The sequence below is a fragment of the Nanorana parkeri genome, unplaced genomic scaffold, assembly GCF_000935625.1.
Source record: "Nanorana parkeri isolate BGI_ZX_2015 unplaced genomic scaffold, ASM93562v1 scaffold18, whole genome shotgun sequence".
In the NCBI taxonomy this organism is placed as follows: domain Eukaryota; kingdom Metazoa; phylum Chordata; class Amphibia; order Anura; family Dicroglossidae; genus Nanorana; species Nanorana parkeri.
This window is the reverse complement of record NW_017306286.1, coordinates 2,135,464-2,155,408: the sequence shown is the minus strand read 5'-3', so window position 1 is coordinate 2,155,408 and position 19,945 is coordinate 2,135,464. Positions and strand designations below refer to the sequence as shown.

The 19,945-nt window shown below is 40.4% G+C and overlaps 1 protein-coding gene across 1 annotated transcript in view; it reads right to left on the bottom strand.

Moving 5' to 3' along the window:
- The window catches only part of FAM222A (family with sequence similarity 222 member A), a 75,420-nt gene that overhangs the window by 22,358 nt on the left and 33,117 nt on the right, over positions 1-19,945 (bottom strand). Inside the window, exon 2 of the mRNA XM_018560739.1 lies at positions 3,732-3,852. Within this exon, the coding sequence (XP_018416241.1) occupies positions 3,732-3,813 (82 nt within the window). The 5' untranslated portion in view covers positions 3,814-3,852. The remainder of the gene's footprint in view (positions 1-3,731; positions 3,853-19,945) is intronic.

Genomic DNA, 19,945 nt, shown 5'->3' with positions numbered 1-19,945 from the left:
GGGGTGCAGAGAGAGAGCAACATTGAAAAAGTGGAGAGAGCAGTAGAGAAAGGGGGTGAAGAGCGGAGCTTCCAGTTTTTCTCTGGGCATATTGGGGGGTCGAAAATTTCTACTTATGATCCAACGTTCCCTTATGGTCGAGCAGAAATCAGTCAACACTGAGACTTAGTAATTTGCTCTGAACTCTAGATGTGCACTTTGAAAAAGAGAAGACAGTTTTCAAAAGGTCCTAGTCATTCAGTATGGGCTTATATATGACAAATATGCAAAGAGAGGTAAGACATATCTTCATTACAGTGCATGCTTTGCATTGAATACATGTAATTTGTTGTGTCCTCACACTGCAATGATTTGCTTGTGTTATTATCTAAACATTAGTATTGATGATTACTTAAACCGCAGACATGAGAGGGAGGTCAGACGCTCAGGCACAATCCAGCGGCTTACAATATCCGTCTTGTACTCACCCAAGCATACGTTTATGGCTATAGAGAGGTCCACGCCTAGCTTATCTTGGGTAAAAAAAAAAAAATAGAAATCAGCCATAAAAAATTCATCAAGGCTTAATGCTATATTACCTTGGATCAGTAGCTAAGGGATGTTCAAGCAAGCACATCAGTAGCTAAGGGATGGTCAGATTCAGATTGGGTGACAATAATTTATGGATATGGACAACTACGGAGATGATCTAGAAGCTGGACAATTTAGAAGTCCTCCAGTTGCTTGATTATCTAGACCAGGTGACAATTCTCTAATTCTATAGGTATCCCCTGCCCTCTCATCAGAAAACTGGTAATCGTTATACAAAAGTGAGAAAAAAGCCAGGCACTAGTGCTATAAAGCATGCCCCCTGGTCCAAAGACAGACATCCCAACCTAAACAAATTCATTTTAGGGAGGTGCCTTTCTCATTTCAGGGAGGTGCACACCCTGAAATGATGGCAAGATAGCAGGGGAGCTAATGCTTCCATTGCTATCTGCTGTTTTTTTTGTATTTTGACAGCTCCTAGCGTCAGAATAAAAAAAAAACAAAAAAAAAACCACCATACTGCATGGGAATGCATAGCTATGCTGTTATTGGCTATTTCCATTTGCAATAGCAGGCTGGCTATTGCACCCGCTCACTGCCGCTGTCTAAAAAAAAAAAAAAAAAAAAAAAAAAAGAAGAAACAAATACCAGGAAAGGTTTACTCTGCTAGATCCGCTATCTTATAGCAGTAGACTCCCGGAACGTCCGAGAGAGTTGAGATGCCTGCAAAGATATGAAAAGAAGACTTTCAGCTCCACCTTCGAACTGCACAGCCCATGTCAGTTAATCAGTGGAGCATCTATAGACTGTACAGCAATTCTGTTTTCTGAGTAGACAGCATGTGAGGCACTGGGGAAGTTTTTTTTTACCCAAAAGTAGTTACACTTGAAAACTTTGTTGTAATACGCACTTTTTACTTTATATAGAACACATCTATTTAACACAATGCGTTCTATATTAAATCACAAAGCATAATCACTATAAACTAAATAGAAAGGGGTTCAAACAGTTTAACCTTCATCAACAGACACCCGTGACTGCCTAGTGATGGATGTAGTGATCAGACATGTGATGAATGGACATTATTATCAAGCTTCTTTAACTATCTAGTTAATCTGTGTTGTAAACCCAGATTGACCCCAACACTAATATTCATTCCACAGAACTGGCAGCTAAACCAGGCCGATGCTTTCTATCACAAAATGTGAGGGCAAGCAGACATCACGAGAGTTTATTTCCATAGAACAAAGACACGCAACAACACAAAATGTAACATTAACACAATAAAGCATAGTGTATTACTGCTGTGCCACCCTCTTTGGCATGCAAGCAGTTAAAAGGAGCACGTAATGAAAGGAGTAGGATAAGGAGTGAAATCACCCAGAATTTAGACAAAGGAAGCAGTATTAAAATAGAGTCCTATTGAAATGACTGAAAGGGCCTTATCAGACCCTGTCATATCTCTCTCTGAGCTGGTGCCACTGGAAATAGAAGGCTGTTACCGCTGAAAGTCTCACTGCTACACAAGCTTAGCCACCGCACAGCTGACAGCACACACAAGTATCCACTGGATTGGGAAGCCAAAGTAAAATAAGGGTTAGCTTTATCCTGAGCACTACTGAATATACAACTACAACAGCAGATTTAAACCACCCCCAGCTAATACCGATTTGTAATTGCTGCTTATCTGGTTGTCATGATGCTCTGTCAAAGAAGACAGGTTTTTAACAAGTACTTAGAAGTGTATGGCCAGGCATTACCAAAATGTACCCCTAAGGCTGGGTTCACACCTGGGCGTACCATAGGCGCGTTTTTTCTGCTCGTTTTTCAGCTCATATTTTTCGTTCAGTGAAATGCGCGTTTGACGCTTGTTTTATACCTCCCTGTCGGTATGATTTTTTTTTTCCTTTATTTTCTCTATCTTTTTTTCGTTTTTTTTTTTACTTTCAACCTTCCTGCCGGTTCCGCCCCCCTGTGACGCGGCCGCTCGCAAGGGACGGAACCCCAGAAGTCGGCAGCGGCCGGAGGACACACCGGGGATCGCGGACAAGGTAAGTCCTACCGGGGATCGCGGACAAGGTAAGTCCTACGTTGTATTCCCAAGTGTGGCTCGGGGTAAGGTGTGAACCCAGCCTAAACCTCCTTCTCTTTCTTTACAGCTTTTCCTTTACCAGTATTGCACTACTTCTCTCCCGACACTGTGCATGTGCATTCTTGTTTGTTCTCAAATCAATGCACTATGGATCTTAAAACCCAATTCCTGCCATTATGATTAGTTTATATTAAGTGAGGAAGGGTTAAAAACCATGGGGTTTTTATTGCTGCATGCGTCTTTCTACCTTAGTGAGATCAATTACTCTCATTTCATCCCCTGGTGAAACCAAGACAGGAAGTAAGGTAAAATCTCTATAAATGAGGTCACTGACCATGATAAACACTTTACAGAGGTGCTAAGTTCCCCCCATTTATTCACAGCATGAGGCAGCATGGCTCATGACACATCATAGGAACAGGTGCCAAGATACTTGCAACTGAACAACCTTACGACATAGCGATTATAAAGTAGGATGCGGCTTATGGGAAAAATCAAATAAAAAGCAGAGCCTTGGAGTTTTACTTTAACCTTGAAAATGCCAAAGGTCATATCTAATAGCATGATCCACTGCATCTATGCAATTACCTTTCCTTATCTTCTGAGCCACAGAGAGAAACCTATAGCATAACAGCACATCTATATCCATTTTCCTTTTGACCTCACAGGGATTCACAGACGTGTGCACTTTACGGTTTCGGTTTCAGATCACTTACTCTAGTGGGCTCTGCCAATATCTCTGCCTCTACCTTGTATGTGTCAGTGCATATGTTGCCAACTTTGCAAGCTGTTACTAAGCACCTCATGGACTATCTCCTGACAAAACCCATCAAGCATTGCTAAATGTCACAACTGTCTGCATTGCTGTCCTGGATACTATGTAACTTATGCATGGTTTAACACATTTCTATATGTACAATAGGCATGGCACAACCTATACAATGGAAACGTCAAATGAGTATAAGATTACCCAAGTTCTTATTATACTATCAGATCTTTATCTAAATCAAAACATTTCAAACTGTTACAGGAACTGTGTAGAGAAAATAAATAACATACATTTATAAAACAATAAAAAACAAGCATTAACAATTGTCTGCATTTTACTTACACTTTCGAGGTTCCAGCCCCTTGTTTGCACATGCAAGGTGCTTTACTGGAGGATTCTGGGTTCTTTGAAGACACGCCAACATAGTTACAAAGACTTATGGTCAGCTAGGCAGATGGCCGCACTGCAAGAAGACATTAATAACATTAGTAAGCAGACACTGCTTATCAGGGCAGAAGCCTTATAACAACATGCGTACATCGGAACAGAAAAGTGAACACTGCAATTCTAATCATAAACAATGCACAGTCCTACAGGGCACCCTGCCACGTAGCCAAAAATGCAACAGATGTGCAAAACATCTCATTGTAATGTAAATAAAAACAATCGTATCCAAAGCAGTTCCTGGTCACAAGGAGCCCGGGCAGCCTTCATCTTGGGAAATTTATGTTAGCATCCCCCTTTTTTGTATAGCCCTCCTCCGTATCCTTTTATATAATTCTGCATGCCCAGGCCCCCTTCGGCCATTTCTTCCTGATGTGTGCACTAGAAAAACACATTCATAAACTAGCATAAGGGAGGGAGGTAAAATGTTGTTGGCAATTATACACAAAGCAGCAAAAAGGTGTTTTTTCTCCAGGCAGCTTGACCGCCGGCATATTCAGGAGCAAATATAGGCATATTTGCCTACAGCATAAACTACGCCTGTAATTATATGGACAGAAAAATGCAGTAGCTCGCAGGCGCTGCAAATACAGGCGTATTTGTACAACTTACGCATCTCTGCACTTGCCTCTGCTGGTCCTTGCCCCATTTTTATACAATCACACAGGTGATGAAATTACCTTTTTTTTTTTTTTTTTCTCAGAATGACTAAAAATGAAAAATATGGAAGATTTAAAATGAAGAAAAAAAAACCCACTGGGTAAAGCATTTTGAATACAGAGACCTGAAGACGCAACTGTATCACGATGTTCCCTTACAACACAGGGGATACAGTTTTAAGAAAGATTACTGAGCAAATCAATCTCCCAAGGTGGCTGCCTATGTACTTCGTGACCAGAAAGTGCTCAGGAACCTATTTGAAATCTTTTGCTTTTGCAGTCTACTGCATTTTGACAAAGAAGTCAGGTAAGCCGTGGGATTGTGTACATTGTTTACCTTTAGATTTTAGGAATGTGTAAAAGTGTGTGTTCTGTGAGTTTTTACACGCAAGTAATTTATGGGGTAATTGTCACAATTGTTTGCAATGCAATATATTTAGGATTAGTTTTCATACAGAAATTTGTAGATTTTACATACAGTGACTATAACTTCTTGTCATCTGTGTCCCATTTCTATTTGCTTTCAGTCCCATAATAAAATAACAGGACATCTCTCCAAACTGAGTGAATCCTCTCAAACTGCTTTCACCAAAACACTTCCCCATTGGAAGATTTCCCCTGCATATTTGTTCCAGTGAGAACTAAAATGTTTGGATTTTCCACTCACTTCCTGTACTGAAGAAAATGGTTACCAGAAAAAATGGAAAGGGTGAATCTCCCCATATTTAGATACACAACGGCTCCCTAGATATTGTAACTGAAGTTTGTGGAGACGGGTGGTGCCAACAGGGCCACCCACATTTCAAATGTTGTTCAATTCCACAGTAATCAGCTAAAATGCCAGCCATGGTCCGTTTAAGCCACACAGAAATGCTGGGATTTTTTGAACTACTAAGAGTTACATGGATCTAAAAACAGAAACAGATGGTTGTGACCCTCTGAAGACATTAACACATTAAGGGGACAGTTTAGATATAAAGGGTCCTTTCCAGAATTTTCTTTAACACAGATATTCCCAGGAAATCTGGAATTCATTGTTGTAAAAGACAGTAAGAAATTGCCTTTTGCTCAGCGGAATTTGAAAACATGTAATACAGTATATTCAATCCATTTTTGTACTTCACATTTCATAAATAAAAATGTTTGATTGGTCAGTCTGCCCTAGTATTTTAGTTGTGGGTAGATACTGGCAAGTTGAATCATCCGCTGGCTCCCTATATCTCATCTATTGGATACTCTGTTGGTGTTATATATCTGCACTTTCCCAGGTTTGTGCCACCCACTGAGACAAAAGCCAGCAGAAATGATACTCCATGAAATCTTATTTTGTATCCATGTTCTGAATGATTTATTGTTAAAGCTAGAGACATGAAACGCACAGACAAAAGGTTCCAGGATATTTTAACACCTGGACAACCAGGTATATATAAAAGATACACATCAGTGTCTCTAGATTTTCTGAAAGCGGATGGTAATAGCTATTTGATAGCACAGAGGGATGTCATTTAGACTTCAAATACAGTCATGTCATATATTATATGGTCACCCTTTAGGAACACAAATACTATATCATAATCACATGAACCTATCATTTTACACTGGCAGCCCTTTAGGGAGAACTCTGGGTATATGAAACCGTAACCCTTGCAGTGGGTCTACCCTCACACTACAAGGGTTAGGTGCTCGTTTTTCTCTAGGGTCTAAAAAAAAAAAAAGATATTCTCACCACCTACGGCGGTGACCGCTCACCTTGAGGACACTTAACCCTTACAGTGCAGTCCAGAAACCTAAAGTCTTTATAGGCTTATTAATTACATATGTGAATAGGACACCTTAATGTAAATAATGTTACCACTCTATGCTAGTATATCATTATATGTATTTGGAAAAATCTGTCTATAGCTTTCAATTATAAATGTACACAGTGCAGCCATATTTTCTCATTATATACATTTTGTTTAGTAATGCAGCACAACGATTGTACTTTACAGCTCCTATCAGCCTTTTCTGAACAAAACAATGCAATCCCTTGGTGTAACTGGCTTTATCTCAGAAGTCACTTGCCAAGGGTGATAACTGCGCTTGCATGTCATACAGATTGTACGGGAATTTAAAACCCTGAATAAATAATTACATGAAAAACACAGTACATTTACAGCAAGGTATACTCTGCAATAACTTACAATGTATACTTCCTAAACACGCAGTAGGTATTATTTTTTTTCCTCTTTCATCCTCATTAGCAGCAATAGAGTGCACTGTGATCTTTTCCTTTCACATGCCTATAGTAGATACACTGCATCCATGTGAAAGGTCAATGAGGGAATAAAATTTGCTGTCAGATTCCAAAATGCAATACTCCTCTTTTTCTGCTGTTTGTCTATTCATCTATAACATAATAAAATGTTTTTTTCAATGGGGATGTTTTGTTTTTCTTTCATTCTGTTTGGACCGATGTACTTCATAGGTCAGGTATTTAAGCAATTTTATTGTGAGGTATGATGTGCCTGCCACTGTTGTCCTGAAAATAGTATTTCCCTGCCTATTACACTGACTCTCTGGTCCTTAATACATTCTAAGTTACTGACCCAGGACAGATATGCAGCTCAGGACACTCAGAAAAATCAGAAATTCTCATCTCCATCCTTGCAGCAAGTCACTGATTCAAAGCACTGAAGTCAGAGGGTCAGTAGGACAGCTCAATATTTCAAGTAAGACAGTATGTCTTGAAACCAATGTTTAGGCATCCACTATCCGAACAAGACAGCATAGGAGAGCTTCCATCAGAAACTCGAAAAAGACGATGTTAGAGGTACCATAAAAGGCTAAGGAGTGCTTCTGACCATCAGAAGTGATAACGTTAATGCTCAAAAGGTTTTCCAATTGGTGGAACAACCTATGGGCAACCTGGCTGATATTTCCATCATCTTAAGGAAAATAAAGGGAAAGGGTTTACTGTGCGCAGGCAGCAATAGTGCATTGATAATGTTGTGGCAGGTATCAAAAGGTATGTAGAAGGATAAGCTACCAGCAAACCAGGATCAACTTTATCTTCCTGTAATGTATTAAGGTCTGATAAACACATGGTATCACATATAGATGCAAAGTTTCGCATGGTCCCTTCATCAGGCAAAGGAAAGTGTGTGACATGGTCACACTTTCCCTACCTGATGAAGGGACCATATATATATATATATATATACTGTTCTGAAACCTAACATCTATAACATCTATATGTGATACCATGTTTATCTTAAATTACGGGAAGATAAAGTGGACTCTGGTGGCTGGTAGCTTATCCTTCTACATGTTGATCTGCGCTGCGACATTCGCTGCTACTTTATCACCCGCTAAAGCACGTGTCAAACTCAAGGCCCTGGGGCCGAATCCGATTAAATTGAGTTTGACACCCCGGCGCTAAAGTATTGTGAATGGGTAAGGAGTGCTATGAGACAATTTCCGATTAGGTATTAAAAAGGTAGGGACAATGAGCAGATGCCTCTTTGGGCAGGGAGACATCTGCCCGATTATGTCCAGTTTTTCTGGTGTGGCTATTTCACCTATAACAAGGACTAGTGATACTGTGAATCTACCCCGTATTAGACGCATTGGCCATGGAGATCTTACCTGTCATCAAATTATAGGCTTCCAGGTCAACTGAAGTTTTCTTTAAAGGCCTAACTAGGAAGAACTTCTTAGCATGTACTCAGGTAATGCAGGCTTGCAAGCGGAAGCGTTAATTCCACTGCCACATTCATTTTTAGAATTATACGCTCTCCGCGCTATGCAAAACACAAGCGATTTGTATCGCTTAAACAAAGCAGTTCAGCAAAACTGATACAACTTTTAAAAGCCGAAGGACAAAGCTGTTATTTAAAACCAGGCAGGTGTCTGCCAAGCTCCAATTGTAAACCGTCACTTCCCTTTTTCCTTTATTCAGATTCTTAATGAGGTATTCATCCTTTGAAAGATATCTGCACCACCTCCTTAAGATACTAATTTCACAACAAAATCCTCGTTACAGAGTAATTACTCTAAACGCCTGTCTAAATTCCATCTGTCCTCCCGCTCTCTCTCAAAGGCAAATGGAGGAGCTTGCTGTATGTTTTCTAAAGCACTGCTCATTTGTTTCTTTTCATTCACATTTTTTTAAATTAATGCATGTGTATGTGTGTGTGTGTGCGGCACATTTGTTATCTGTAAAAATTTGTCAACTGGATCTGATCCACCGACCGAAGGTAGAAAGACAATGTCAATCTGTTACACAGAGGCTAAACCCATATGGGCATATTCTGCCACGCTGTGCAAAAACTGGTGTAAGTAATACAAAGAACCAGCATTATTAAAGCTAAACCTCAGGAATTCTTAAGAAACAGCAATAATGTATTTAATAATAAAAAAAAAGAATCATTAAAAGTGTATTGCTTACAACTAGTATAAATACCTGAAATCATTTTTACAACTAGTAATCATTTTAGCTTCTTGTAATCCCCTGTACAGCAGCTCTCAGGTTGGAAGATGGTGGAGGTGTCAATGATCGAGTTTTTGGGCCCAATCGGGTGTCTAGAATTACATGTGCTCATAAGAAACATGTTAACAGGAGGACAGAGCAGAGAGATGAGCTCATCAGTCTCTTGCTGCTCTTTCACTGTCCAACCACAAGCTGGGAGTTTATAGGTGACCAAGTTGTGTTGCTTAACTACAGCAAAGAAACGTCATGTCATCAGGCTGGGTGTGCTGTCTGGCAGGGCTGTATAAATCTGTGGACTGGGCGGAATACAAATGCTTTTGCAGATAAGAAAGCCACCATATATGTATTTCAACTGTGTATTTTAGCATTAGTGGTTGCCTGCAGTTTAGCTTTAAGACTAAAGCTGGCCATACACTGCACAAATTTCAGATGATTCTTGATGAACCGGCTGAAATTTGTTCAGTGAGTGGCCTTGCTGGCACCCTCCTGTCTGGCATCCTTTGATTGGAAAATTAAAGAAGCCAGTGGGAAAACTTTGGGGTGAACAGTGACGGCACCCAATCATCAGCTGCCGGCAGTGTTCAGGTATTCGCCACAGTGTTCAGGTATTCGACTGAGAAAGCACAGTGAAAGCACAGTGTGACGCCAAACAACAAGAGTGCAGACCGAGAGCTCTTCCCTTCTTTTTATATGCTGGTGGAACTATAAAACTCTGCCTCAGGCTACTTCAAGACACGAAAACCACCCTGATAATGTAATGTCTTTTTTTAGCAAAGCCCCTTATGGGACAGACCCTTCATCTTAATTTCAGTATGAAAGCCTGCAATTTAAAGAAAAATACTTTTGTAGAAAACGTTATACAGGTACAATGATCAACACACAACATGTACCCTAGGATTGCCATAAAGGCATAACACACATTTTAACTGTAAACCTATCATAAGTGTATGTAATGTAGGCTAACCTATAGCAAGCAGATTTTACCAGACATAAATATGGTTGCCAACTGGTTACTATGGGTAATTGCATTTTAACATATGCAAGCTTGGGCAAAGAGATTATATATAGAAAGGCATTGTACACATAAACGCTGAAGAAATACTTTACTTCTAAACACAGACAGTAGCCTCCAGGCTGTTGCCCTTCCATTGTTTAATGGTAGATGAGTTTCCGCCCATGTCTCTAAACAAGCATGCATGGTACCGTATACACATAGGAATCTGTTTATCCAACCAATTCACAATAAGGATGCAGCCGCTCGCATAGAAAGAAATAATTATAGTAGCTCTGCTGAGCGTTGACAGAAAAGAGGTTACCCAAAAAAAATAAAACATAAAAAATAAGAGGAGTAATAAATGTATCATATCTGCAAGTTAAAGTATCTATAACCAAAACTTTTTGTAGTTTTGGATAGAGTGGGGAAGGGTTAGAAATCAGGTTTTACTGTAATGGTGCTGTTCGAGAGATTCCCTGACTTCCTACCTGGTAAAAAAAAGGTTGACCCCGGGACAGGAAGTCAGGGGGAATTTCTCTAAGGCCTGGTTCACACCTGTACGTTTTGTAAAGCGTACAACGCTCTACAAAACGCTCAAACATGAAAATCCCATTGTTTTCTATGGGTATGGTTAACACCTTGCCGTATTTCAGCCCGTCTGAACGCGCTACAAAACGGCCTACGCCTGAAAAGGTACATGAGCTTCTTTGCGGCTTTTTTTGTCCTGCGTTTCCATTGGGATACAGCCAAGTAGCCCTCGGAAACGTGCGTTTTTTTTACCGTGAATCGCGGTAAAAACGTGCGCCACGAAACGCGCGACAAACGCGCATATTCGATACGCCTATGTGTGAACAGAGCCTAACAGCAACACAGACAAAAGTAAACAAGCTATTTTAAGCTAGAACCTCTGTCAACTTTTTATTGTTGTCGGTTTCCCCGTTGCAGATTTACCCTCACTTCCTGTCCAGTAAAACGTTGGCCCCAGAACAGAAAGTGAGGGGAAATCTCTCTAACACAGGGGTGGGCCCCACTCTGGCCCTCCAGCTCTCGTTGAACTACAAGTCCCATGAGGCATTGCAAGACTGACAGTTATAGGCATGACTCGCAGAGGCACGTTGGGATTTGTGGTTACAGCACAGCTGGAGGGCCGGAGTTGCCCACCCCAATACTGGGTAGCAGTAAAACCTGACAGGGGTTCCAACTTTTTCCCAGTCAATTGAAAATTTAAAAAAGAAATGTTTTGGGTGGGTATACAGTTTAAGCAGAGACTAATAAAAGCATGATACGGTTTATTTTTGCCGGCTGTAGATATTTTCTACTGTTTTAAAACAACGAGTGAAGGTACACCCCATTCCCTTCCACTACAAGCTTTAACAAAAAAACATTACCTAACTATAAGAATCAATGAGGCTCTTTACTATACTAGGGGGGGGGACTTGTCAGAACTGCAGCAGATAGTATCATCTGGAGCAGATGTCTAAAGTAGAAATCAGCTTTTCTTTTCAGTATGTTCAGGTAAGCTTTGAAAATGAAAGATGGCAGCTGACTGGTTACTATAGGCAACTGCTCCAGTTTTGATAAATTTGCCCCATTGTCTATTCCTACCTTGGTCATGTTCAGAAGGTGGTGGGTGGCAGGTGCCCTTTATGAACCCATTGCACACTGCTTATTTCACTCAGAAATCTTCCGTCTGGAAAAACGTGCAATACGATGCATTTGCGGCTTCTGGGAAACACTTACACAGTTTATTAGCTGGAACTTCCCCTGAGAAAAGGTTACCCTGCTGCACTGAAGTGTAGAGGTTACACCGGACATGCTAGGCAGAGGATATGCTTTCATTTTGCCTGATTTAGCCAAGCTCAATAGTTGGGACACGGTGAGGATACATTGATGGCTACAATCAGCCCTTAGGGGCAAGTTCATTGCAGCTGTTTTGTGAGAGGGATTAATCAGTGAGAAAGCAGAGAGATAGCATCTCTTGACATGAAGTGATCCTGGCAGTTCTGCTAATCATCAAATTAGATTTTCTGCTACAGTTGTCTATGCATAACTAAATCTGCAGTTGATGGGGTAGAGTGGGGGAGGAACTGGGAAGAATAGAGAGGGAGAACCACAGGGGGGAGGGAGAGAACATCACAGGGAAACAAGAGCACACAGGGCTCTGCCAGAAATCACATGACTGATGATTTTAAAGCATCTTTGATCTCAAACGCACATGCGATAATCAGAAACCTAAAAGACATAACATTTCTAATTTAGGCTTTTCTGTAGCATTCAGGGGATTGCAAATCAAGGTTACAAATTAAAAATCAAGTACAAATAAATAAGAAATAACAGATTAGTGCCCCCACTTGTTTTTTTATGGTCTAGCTATCTAGCTATTTCTTGAAATTATTTATTGCCAGCCCAGTATTCATATACTGACCATCTGGCAAGAAACAGAAGTTGTCATTGCATCTCTGGCCCACTGCAAGCTCATGTGGCCTGCATGACCTCAGGCTCACTGCAAGCTCATGTGGCTTGCCTGACCTCAGGCCCACTGCAAGCTCATGTGGCCCGCTTGACCTCAGGCCCACTGCAAGCTCATGTGGCCTCCATGAGCTCAGACTCACTGAAAGCTCATGTGGCCTCCATGACCTTAGGCTCAGTGAAAGCTCATGTGGCCTACATGACTTCAGGCCCACTGCAAGCTCATGTGGCCTGCATGACCTCAGCCTCACTGAAAGTTCACGTGGCCTGCATGACCTCAGGCCCACTGCATGCTCATGTGGCCTCCATGACCTCAGGCCCACTGCAAGCTCACGTGGTCTCCATGACCTTAGAAATCCATAATGACACAGAAAAATTAAACTGCAGAACATATACACCCTGGCTTGCTTCTCGTACCCAGACATCACTGGTGGCTATAGAACTTTGTGTATTTGTGAAGTTACAGCCCGGTTGTGTGCCCTGTTCAGCACATCCACATGGTGCTCTGCATTAGTAAAACTAATGCAGAGCACCATGAGCGGCTGTAAAACTAAGGCAGAGCACCATGTGGATGTGCTGAACCCCTACTGCAGTGTGCAGCAGGTAATCTGCAGCAGCAGCATGGGGCACAGTGACACTTCTCCATGCATCCACTGTGCTTAGTCATGTGATTTGATGTCACACACTGCACAACACTAGTTTTGGATATAGTAGGACAGCCATGGCCAGAACAAGGTTCCCCACTGGGAGACCTCACCTGTAGTGACAACTCAACAGGTTAGATTTTCCTCCACTTTGAGTGCCAACTGACTTTTGTTGAGTCAGATGGAGCCAGCAGGGCCACCCATGGATCAACTTTTGCCGGATTCAGCAGGAAATGGCTGAAACTGGATACGAGCATTGGCCAGCTTTAAGCAGCCTAGATTATATTGTTGGCATTTCACATAATTGGAGACTACAGAGTCTGTTTATTCAGTCAGATAACACCTCATTTCTTGTCTAGGTGTCAGTGAGGTAGAAATTTAAGTAAAATCTCCCCAGTGGGATCACAAATAATACATTCATGCCATAGGTTCTAACCTTTACACACACTCTATCCACCACAAAGAAAAACATTTTGGCTGGATTTGGGCCTTTAAGTTGATCTACTTCCTAACTCTAGTCAATGCCTAGAACTGGTCAATGCACATACACAGCTATAAAACATAATTAGAGTTCCGTATGTTGACTGATCTTGTCAAGCCTAGTGGGCATGACCGATTAGATGCAGCTTGCGTTACTTACATGAGGCATTGTTTTTGTTTGTTTTTCTTTGCTTTGAAATTAAATGTTGTCAGTTTGAAAACTTTCTATAATCAAGATTGTGAATAGAATATCATACAGAGTTTGTAAATAAAATACATCAGTCTGCATCTGACTGCGAATATGAGTGTAATGTGAGTTACTGTGTAACAATAGTGTGAGTGTTAAACACTAATTGTGTACAGTACTTATCCTTAAAGCTGTGGCAGATTGTACTAAATGGGTCCCCACTGATCCTAAATTAATCCTAGTGCTGATGACTAATTTAATGCTAAGTACTGGGACATCGTACATCTCACGTCCCAACAGCTGATGCAAAGTCCTGTCCTGAGAGAGTTCAACAGGAAAGCTGAGCTAGTCACCCAATAACGGTATCATGTACACAAACCATAGGAAGATATCTGAATGCATCATAGCAATCAATTTTGTATTGGCCTTTATTGTCTAACCTTTACTAAAAAAAAACACCAGCAAGCAATATTTGCTTGATAAGAATTGTAAATTGGATGATGTGAACTACGTTTCTAAGTGGATGTCTATGGTTGGATATACACACAAGTGGATGTTGTTAGACCTGCCTATAGTTTGGAGGTCTTCAATTTTGGTGAGTTTTATTCTATAGTTTGTGGGCACAGTGCTGTTTGACACCAATGGGAAGATTGTAAGGAGATAATTAAAAGGTTTCCTTCATTTTATATAGCACTGCCTATTTTGTATTTCACTTTTTTTAGGAGTACATTGATTTGGGTAAGCAGCTTTAGCATTCGATAGTAGGTGTGTGTAGGCAGAGTTTATTGTTTACGCGTCTGTAATAGTGGCCACACATGCATCGATATGATTATACAATCGATCAATCAATGCAACTAAACTGAAAGAATATGATCAATTTCAACTTTGCCAAATTGATTGGTCATGGTGGAATTTTGTCAATCACTGCTGACCGGTTGAACAAATATCGATTTAACTAACCTTTGTTTACATTTATAATGGATCGGTCATATTTTTTATAGATCTTTACAGTTGATCACAGTGTGGAACAATACAAATGTGTTACATCATTCAATAGTTTATTTTATCACAAATAACTTTGTGTATGACCACCTTAAGTCTATTCAAGTAATAGGAGGGAAAAAGTGAACTTGAGGAATGACAGAGTAACATCACGGGAAGTTACATAGTATTTGAGGTAGAATAAAGACACATGTCCATCAAGTCCAACCTATTTGTGTATGTGTGTATGGTCCTATTGGTGTGTAGTATGTATAGGTCCCTTGTGTGTTTTCAATTTTAAGAGTACTGTTACCCCTGTATATTACGTCCCTGAGGAAATCGTCCAATCGCCTCTTGAATGATTCCACACTCTCAGCCGAAATCACAGCATGTGGCAGCGAGTTCCATACCTTGACCGATCTGAGAAGAAACCCCTTTTTCTCCACCAATTTTAAGTGGTGGCCTCTCTTCCTTGTCATCGAGTTAATTGTAAAAAGTTTGCTGCTAATGTTACTATCCCGGTAAACATTTTATACATGAAAATCATGTCCCCCCTTAATCTCCTTACTTCCAAGGAGAACATGTTTAATTTTAGTAGCCTGTTCTCATAACTCAGGTCCTCCATCCCTTTTATGATTTTGGTTGCCCTCCTCTGGACCCTCCCCAGTTCAAGGACATCCTTGATGCGCTTGCTGCCGCCAACTGCTCCAGAGAGCACACAAAGACGTGACGTTAAAAGCTTCTTCTTTTACCTTTCCTGCAATTTATTGTTAGGAATTGCCATGCCAAGCAAGCCTTTTTCATTATTCCCACTTCAACGTTTTGGAATATTATGTGCACACCGATTAAATCTAAGTTGTGGGGTGAATACTAAGGTAAAGTGTGCAAATTTGATAGACAGTTAAACTGCTTCAGATTCAAATGGACAAAGTATGAAGTATAGCTCTGGCTGGAGAGTGTCTACAGCTGTTTTATGTGTTAACTGGTACTTTTTACAAACCTCCATGGTATAGACATAGGGTGGCTCGACATGTGTATGGTCCAAATGCTGAATAATCTTTCCCCACCCCCCTTTTAATAGACATATCTTATGAATTCAGAAATATAATCAAATATGAACTGAAGGTGACCACCCCAGGGACAACGCATGTTCCAGCTTAAGGGATCAAATTAGATTTGCTGTGAAAATTCAGGCAAGCCAATTGACTTCACCTGTGGCGATGACTGGATGCTGGCTGTGTTTTATAAGCATTTATATAAAGTAATTATAATCAACAAAATTGGCTGTACTGGTTGATGTTTATCTAATCTCTATGGTAACCTTTTAGGGAAAAAGCATCTATGTATGACCAATTCATGTCAACATTAGGAGGAGAATGTGAGATTCAGATGTAGTTTGCCACATTTTTCCACTATCATTACAGGAAGAATGCAGCCGTTTACAAAATAAATATTTTTGAATGTGAGAAAAAAACAATATTCCCATATTTGTTTATTTATAGCCACTGCGATTCATGACTGACCTCTCACACACAGTTTCCAAGAAACAAATCCAAAATGGAATATGTCAGCCATTTTCTTCAGGCTGAATAGAAATGTTCCATTTTTAATGATTTAGATATTTGTAATTTGCTGTTGTGATTTACAGCAAGCTGAGGTAGTCTGTGGGCTGTAGATCATCTTTATCAGAGCCAGCATGCCAGGAAACCAGCATTCCCAGATTTGTAATTGCACTTTTACATCCAAAGCAGCTGCAGAACGAATGTAGATTGAGTTTTCAGCTAAAAACATTTTTTTGCTGTCTAATGTACCTCTAACAAGTTACAGAACAGGTTGCCCTTCACTTAAACAAAGTGTGCGGTTCACCTCAAGCTGCAGCATAACCTTTTAATTCCATTGACTCTATCCACTTGCCCAGCCTCAATTAAAAATACATAAGGGTATTATTTATTCAATAAGACTTACTTATGTGAAATATAATCATAACGTCTCAGCAGTCCACTGAGAATGAAGAAGGCTGTGTGCCAAGGTGGGAAGGACAGATTGTGGAAGTTTAAAAAGCTTGCTGCCAACAATTTTACAGAAAAGTGTAGAGCATACTTCCTGAATAATTCCATGCTATTTTCACTACGTGAAGTTACTTAGAGAATGAGGACAGAGCAGAAATTAAAAGGAATGTTTGGATTGGAGGCTCGACCTGAAGGTTAATATCAAAAGGATTTACTGAATCCTCTCTAACCTATAATCAGAACCTCCAGGTCTACCTCCAACCTATTGATACATCTGATACTGTAAACTTGGAGAGGTAAAGAATATATTGGCAATAAAATTTAAAAATGAAAATTCTTGTGATAATAAGGACACTCTCTCACTTTGCTTGTTGCCATTGAAGTATATAAATTAACAAGTAGGTGCCTTTAGAGGAAAACGGTTTCCAGAAAACAAAAATGTACAATCCAAGTGTTTCCCTTATGGCACAAAAGGATATTTTAAGAGGCTACACAAACATAAGATAACAGTGTAGGTAATACATACTAATTAATTGCATTGATTATTTCGCTATTATCCCACAGGAGCTCAAATCTTTCATAAAAGTAGAACTGGCTTTTAAAAGGAAAAAAAAATAATACTCATTATATTTCGAGTTGGAATTGCAGTTTTCATATTTAGGTAAAGATATATATATATATATATATGAGAGAGAGAGAGGCTGCCACTGCTAACCTTAGCTTCTGAAGATGCTAGTTGCTTGGCTGTTGTGCTGACCACATCCATCTTACTTTGTAAATCACTGACTGAGAACAAGAATACAAATAAGGAGTCCTGATCTGCATACTTGATCTTGGACAGTGACACAGTATTTAAAAGGAGAACTATTGGGTCAGTGTTTTTCCCCATAGTTCTCCTTAGGGTAACGGGAGGACACAAACTAGCGTCCTCCCGTTACCCTAAGCTCAGCATACTGCGAGCTACAGCTCGCGGTATACTGAGACGCCGGATCGGATCCCGACTTAGATGATGGGATCCGCCCAGCTGCGTGAGTGACAGCTGGCTCTGCCTATCTAGAGGCAGAGCCAGCTGTACCCGCCCCCTCCCCCGGCCGTTCCACCAGTCAGTGCTGGCAGATCGGAGCGGGGAGAGGGGAATCCAGCCCCTCCTCCTGTCACGGCAGAGAGCCGTGACAGGATCGAGAGGTGAGCAAACCTGGTATGTGTTCGCTCACCTCCCGATCTACTGAGCCGACCTGTGACAGTCTCATTGTCACAGGTCGGCTAGAACTATGAGGCGAGTGGAAATCACTCATCTCATAGTTCTCCTTTAAGACAAAAGACTGGCACGATAGCCAGTGAATTAGATATTGTAATAGTACAGGAATGCCAGACTGTTTGTTTCTTACTTTAAAGTAGGACTAAAGCACAAAACTTGTTTTTCAGAATTGGATAGAGCGGTGAGGGGTTAGAACCACTGTCAGGTTTTTTTTATTGCTCTGCTGCTGGGTGTCCCAGTTAGAGAAATTCACTGAAGAACACTGATGCTGCTAAACTTGGATTGGCCATCTAAGCTTCAAAAATTGGTCACGAATAGGTTAAAACACAGAGTTGTTGGTTTCCTAATAGAAAGAGCTCTGGATTTCACTACAGACACTCAGTTACTAAACTAGAGATCAGTCACACAGGATTGCAATACACAAATCAGTGAATCCAAAAATGCAGATTGCATGTATTTTTGTTCCAAAACACTTTAATGCAACACATTGGAGTGAACAGAGTCCATGCATTTTGCCTGTGCTGGGGAAAAAAACAGTAGAAGGCACTGTAATATATCTAGTATGAGCATATTCTTAGCAGAAAAGCACATCCACTGTGTCGCAATACAAAGGAGGAAGCAGAGCCTGCATATGTAATGAACAAATATGGCTGCTCTCATGTATAGTGAGACAAAGTTTTTAAAACGTTAAAAACAATAAAGATTTACATCAAGACGATCTTTTCTACACGAACAGAATATCTATAAAGAAAAATAGAAAAGAAAACTTTTTTAAAAAGACAAAAGACCACATTCAGTTTATGTCCTTGCTTTTAACTTACTTTTGATAGTGCTACAACAGCTTTCTCCAGAGCATTATAATTTTCTAAATCCAGGTTTGTAATGAGCAGAGGGCTTGAAAATCCCCTGATGTTTTATATGCCCAAATTAATGGCATTAAAAATGCAGCAGAGAAAAGTCCTTCCAAAAAATGAGGGTCTCTAATGTTCTACTCAACTTAATTACCATAGATACACTGGCAGGATTTCTTCCCAAGGTGAAAAAGACTACTATCAGTGATATATCAATATGAATTAAATATTCTAGGTCAAAGTATGAGGAGCTGGCCCATCTGAAACAATTTCCCTCTAGTTTTGATGAGCGTGGGACAGGGATAGAATATTGTTCATTGAAGAGATTTCCGCTCACGTCCTACCCAGCAGCGGCTGTTACGAAGACAAAGGGTGAGCATAAATCTCTAATAGGACAGAACAAGCAAAAGCACTTAGTGTATAAAAGTATAAGGGGCATGGTTTAGAACCTTTGATGAGTTTTGGTTTAGGTTAGGTTTTATGGAAAACTGGGTTATAACTTACAAGCTGCCCACTTTCTGTGTTCTCTCAAACAGTCCTCCTGGTTCTTATCTTGGACTACATAATGATTAGTTTTTATGATGTAGAGATTCGAGAGTGGAAGTGGTTGGCTAGTTGAACAAAAAAGACAACTGGAAAGACTGACACCAATCAGTCCACAAAAATGCTGTGTGTTGTCAGCCAACAACTGGAATAGAAGTGTGCAGGCAGAGGAGTGCAGGCAAATCAGCTGTTTTTTTTTTGTCAGGGTCTCAAAGGCACAAACATTAATAAATGTGTATTTATTGTCCATTTATTGGAAAACAAGATTTTTTGGAAAAATCCTAAAACCCCTTAAAAACTCAATATTCAGTGGCTGTCCTCAGATCAAAGCCTGAGCCCTGTCAGTGGGGAGGAACAAGTCCCCTTGGTAAAGACCACCTTGAGAAATTCAGGCCTGGTTCACATGGTCTCTGCTAGGGGCTTGGGACACATATTCAGACACAGCCCACCAATTAGCAACTTGGCCTAAAAGCAAAGCAGTAGTCCTGTCCACCTGCGAAGAGCACATGATGTTTGTGTGATGGAAAGGCAATTATTCTAGCACTTTGATTACCAATAATTTACAC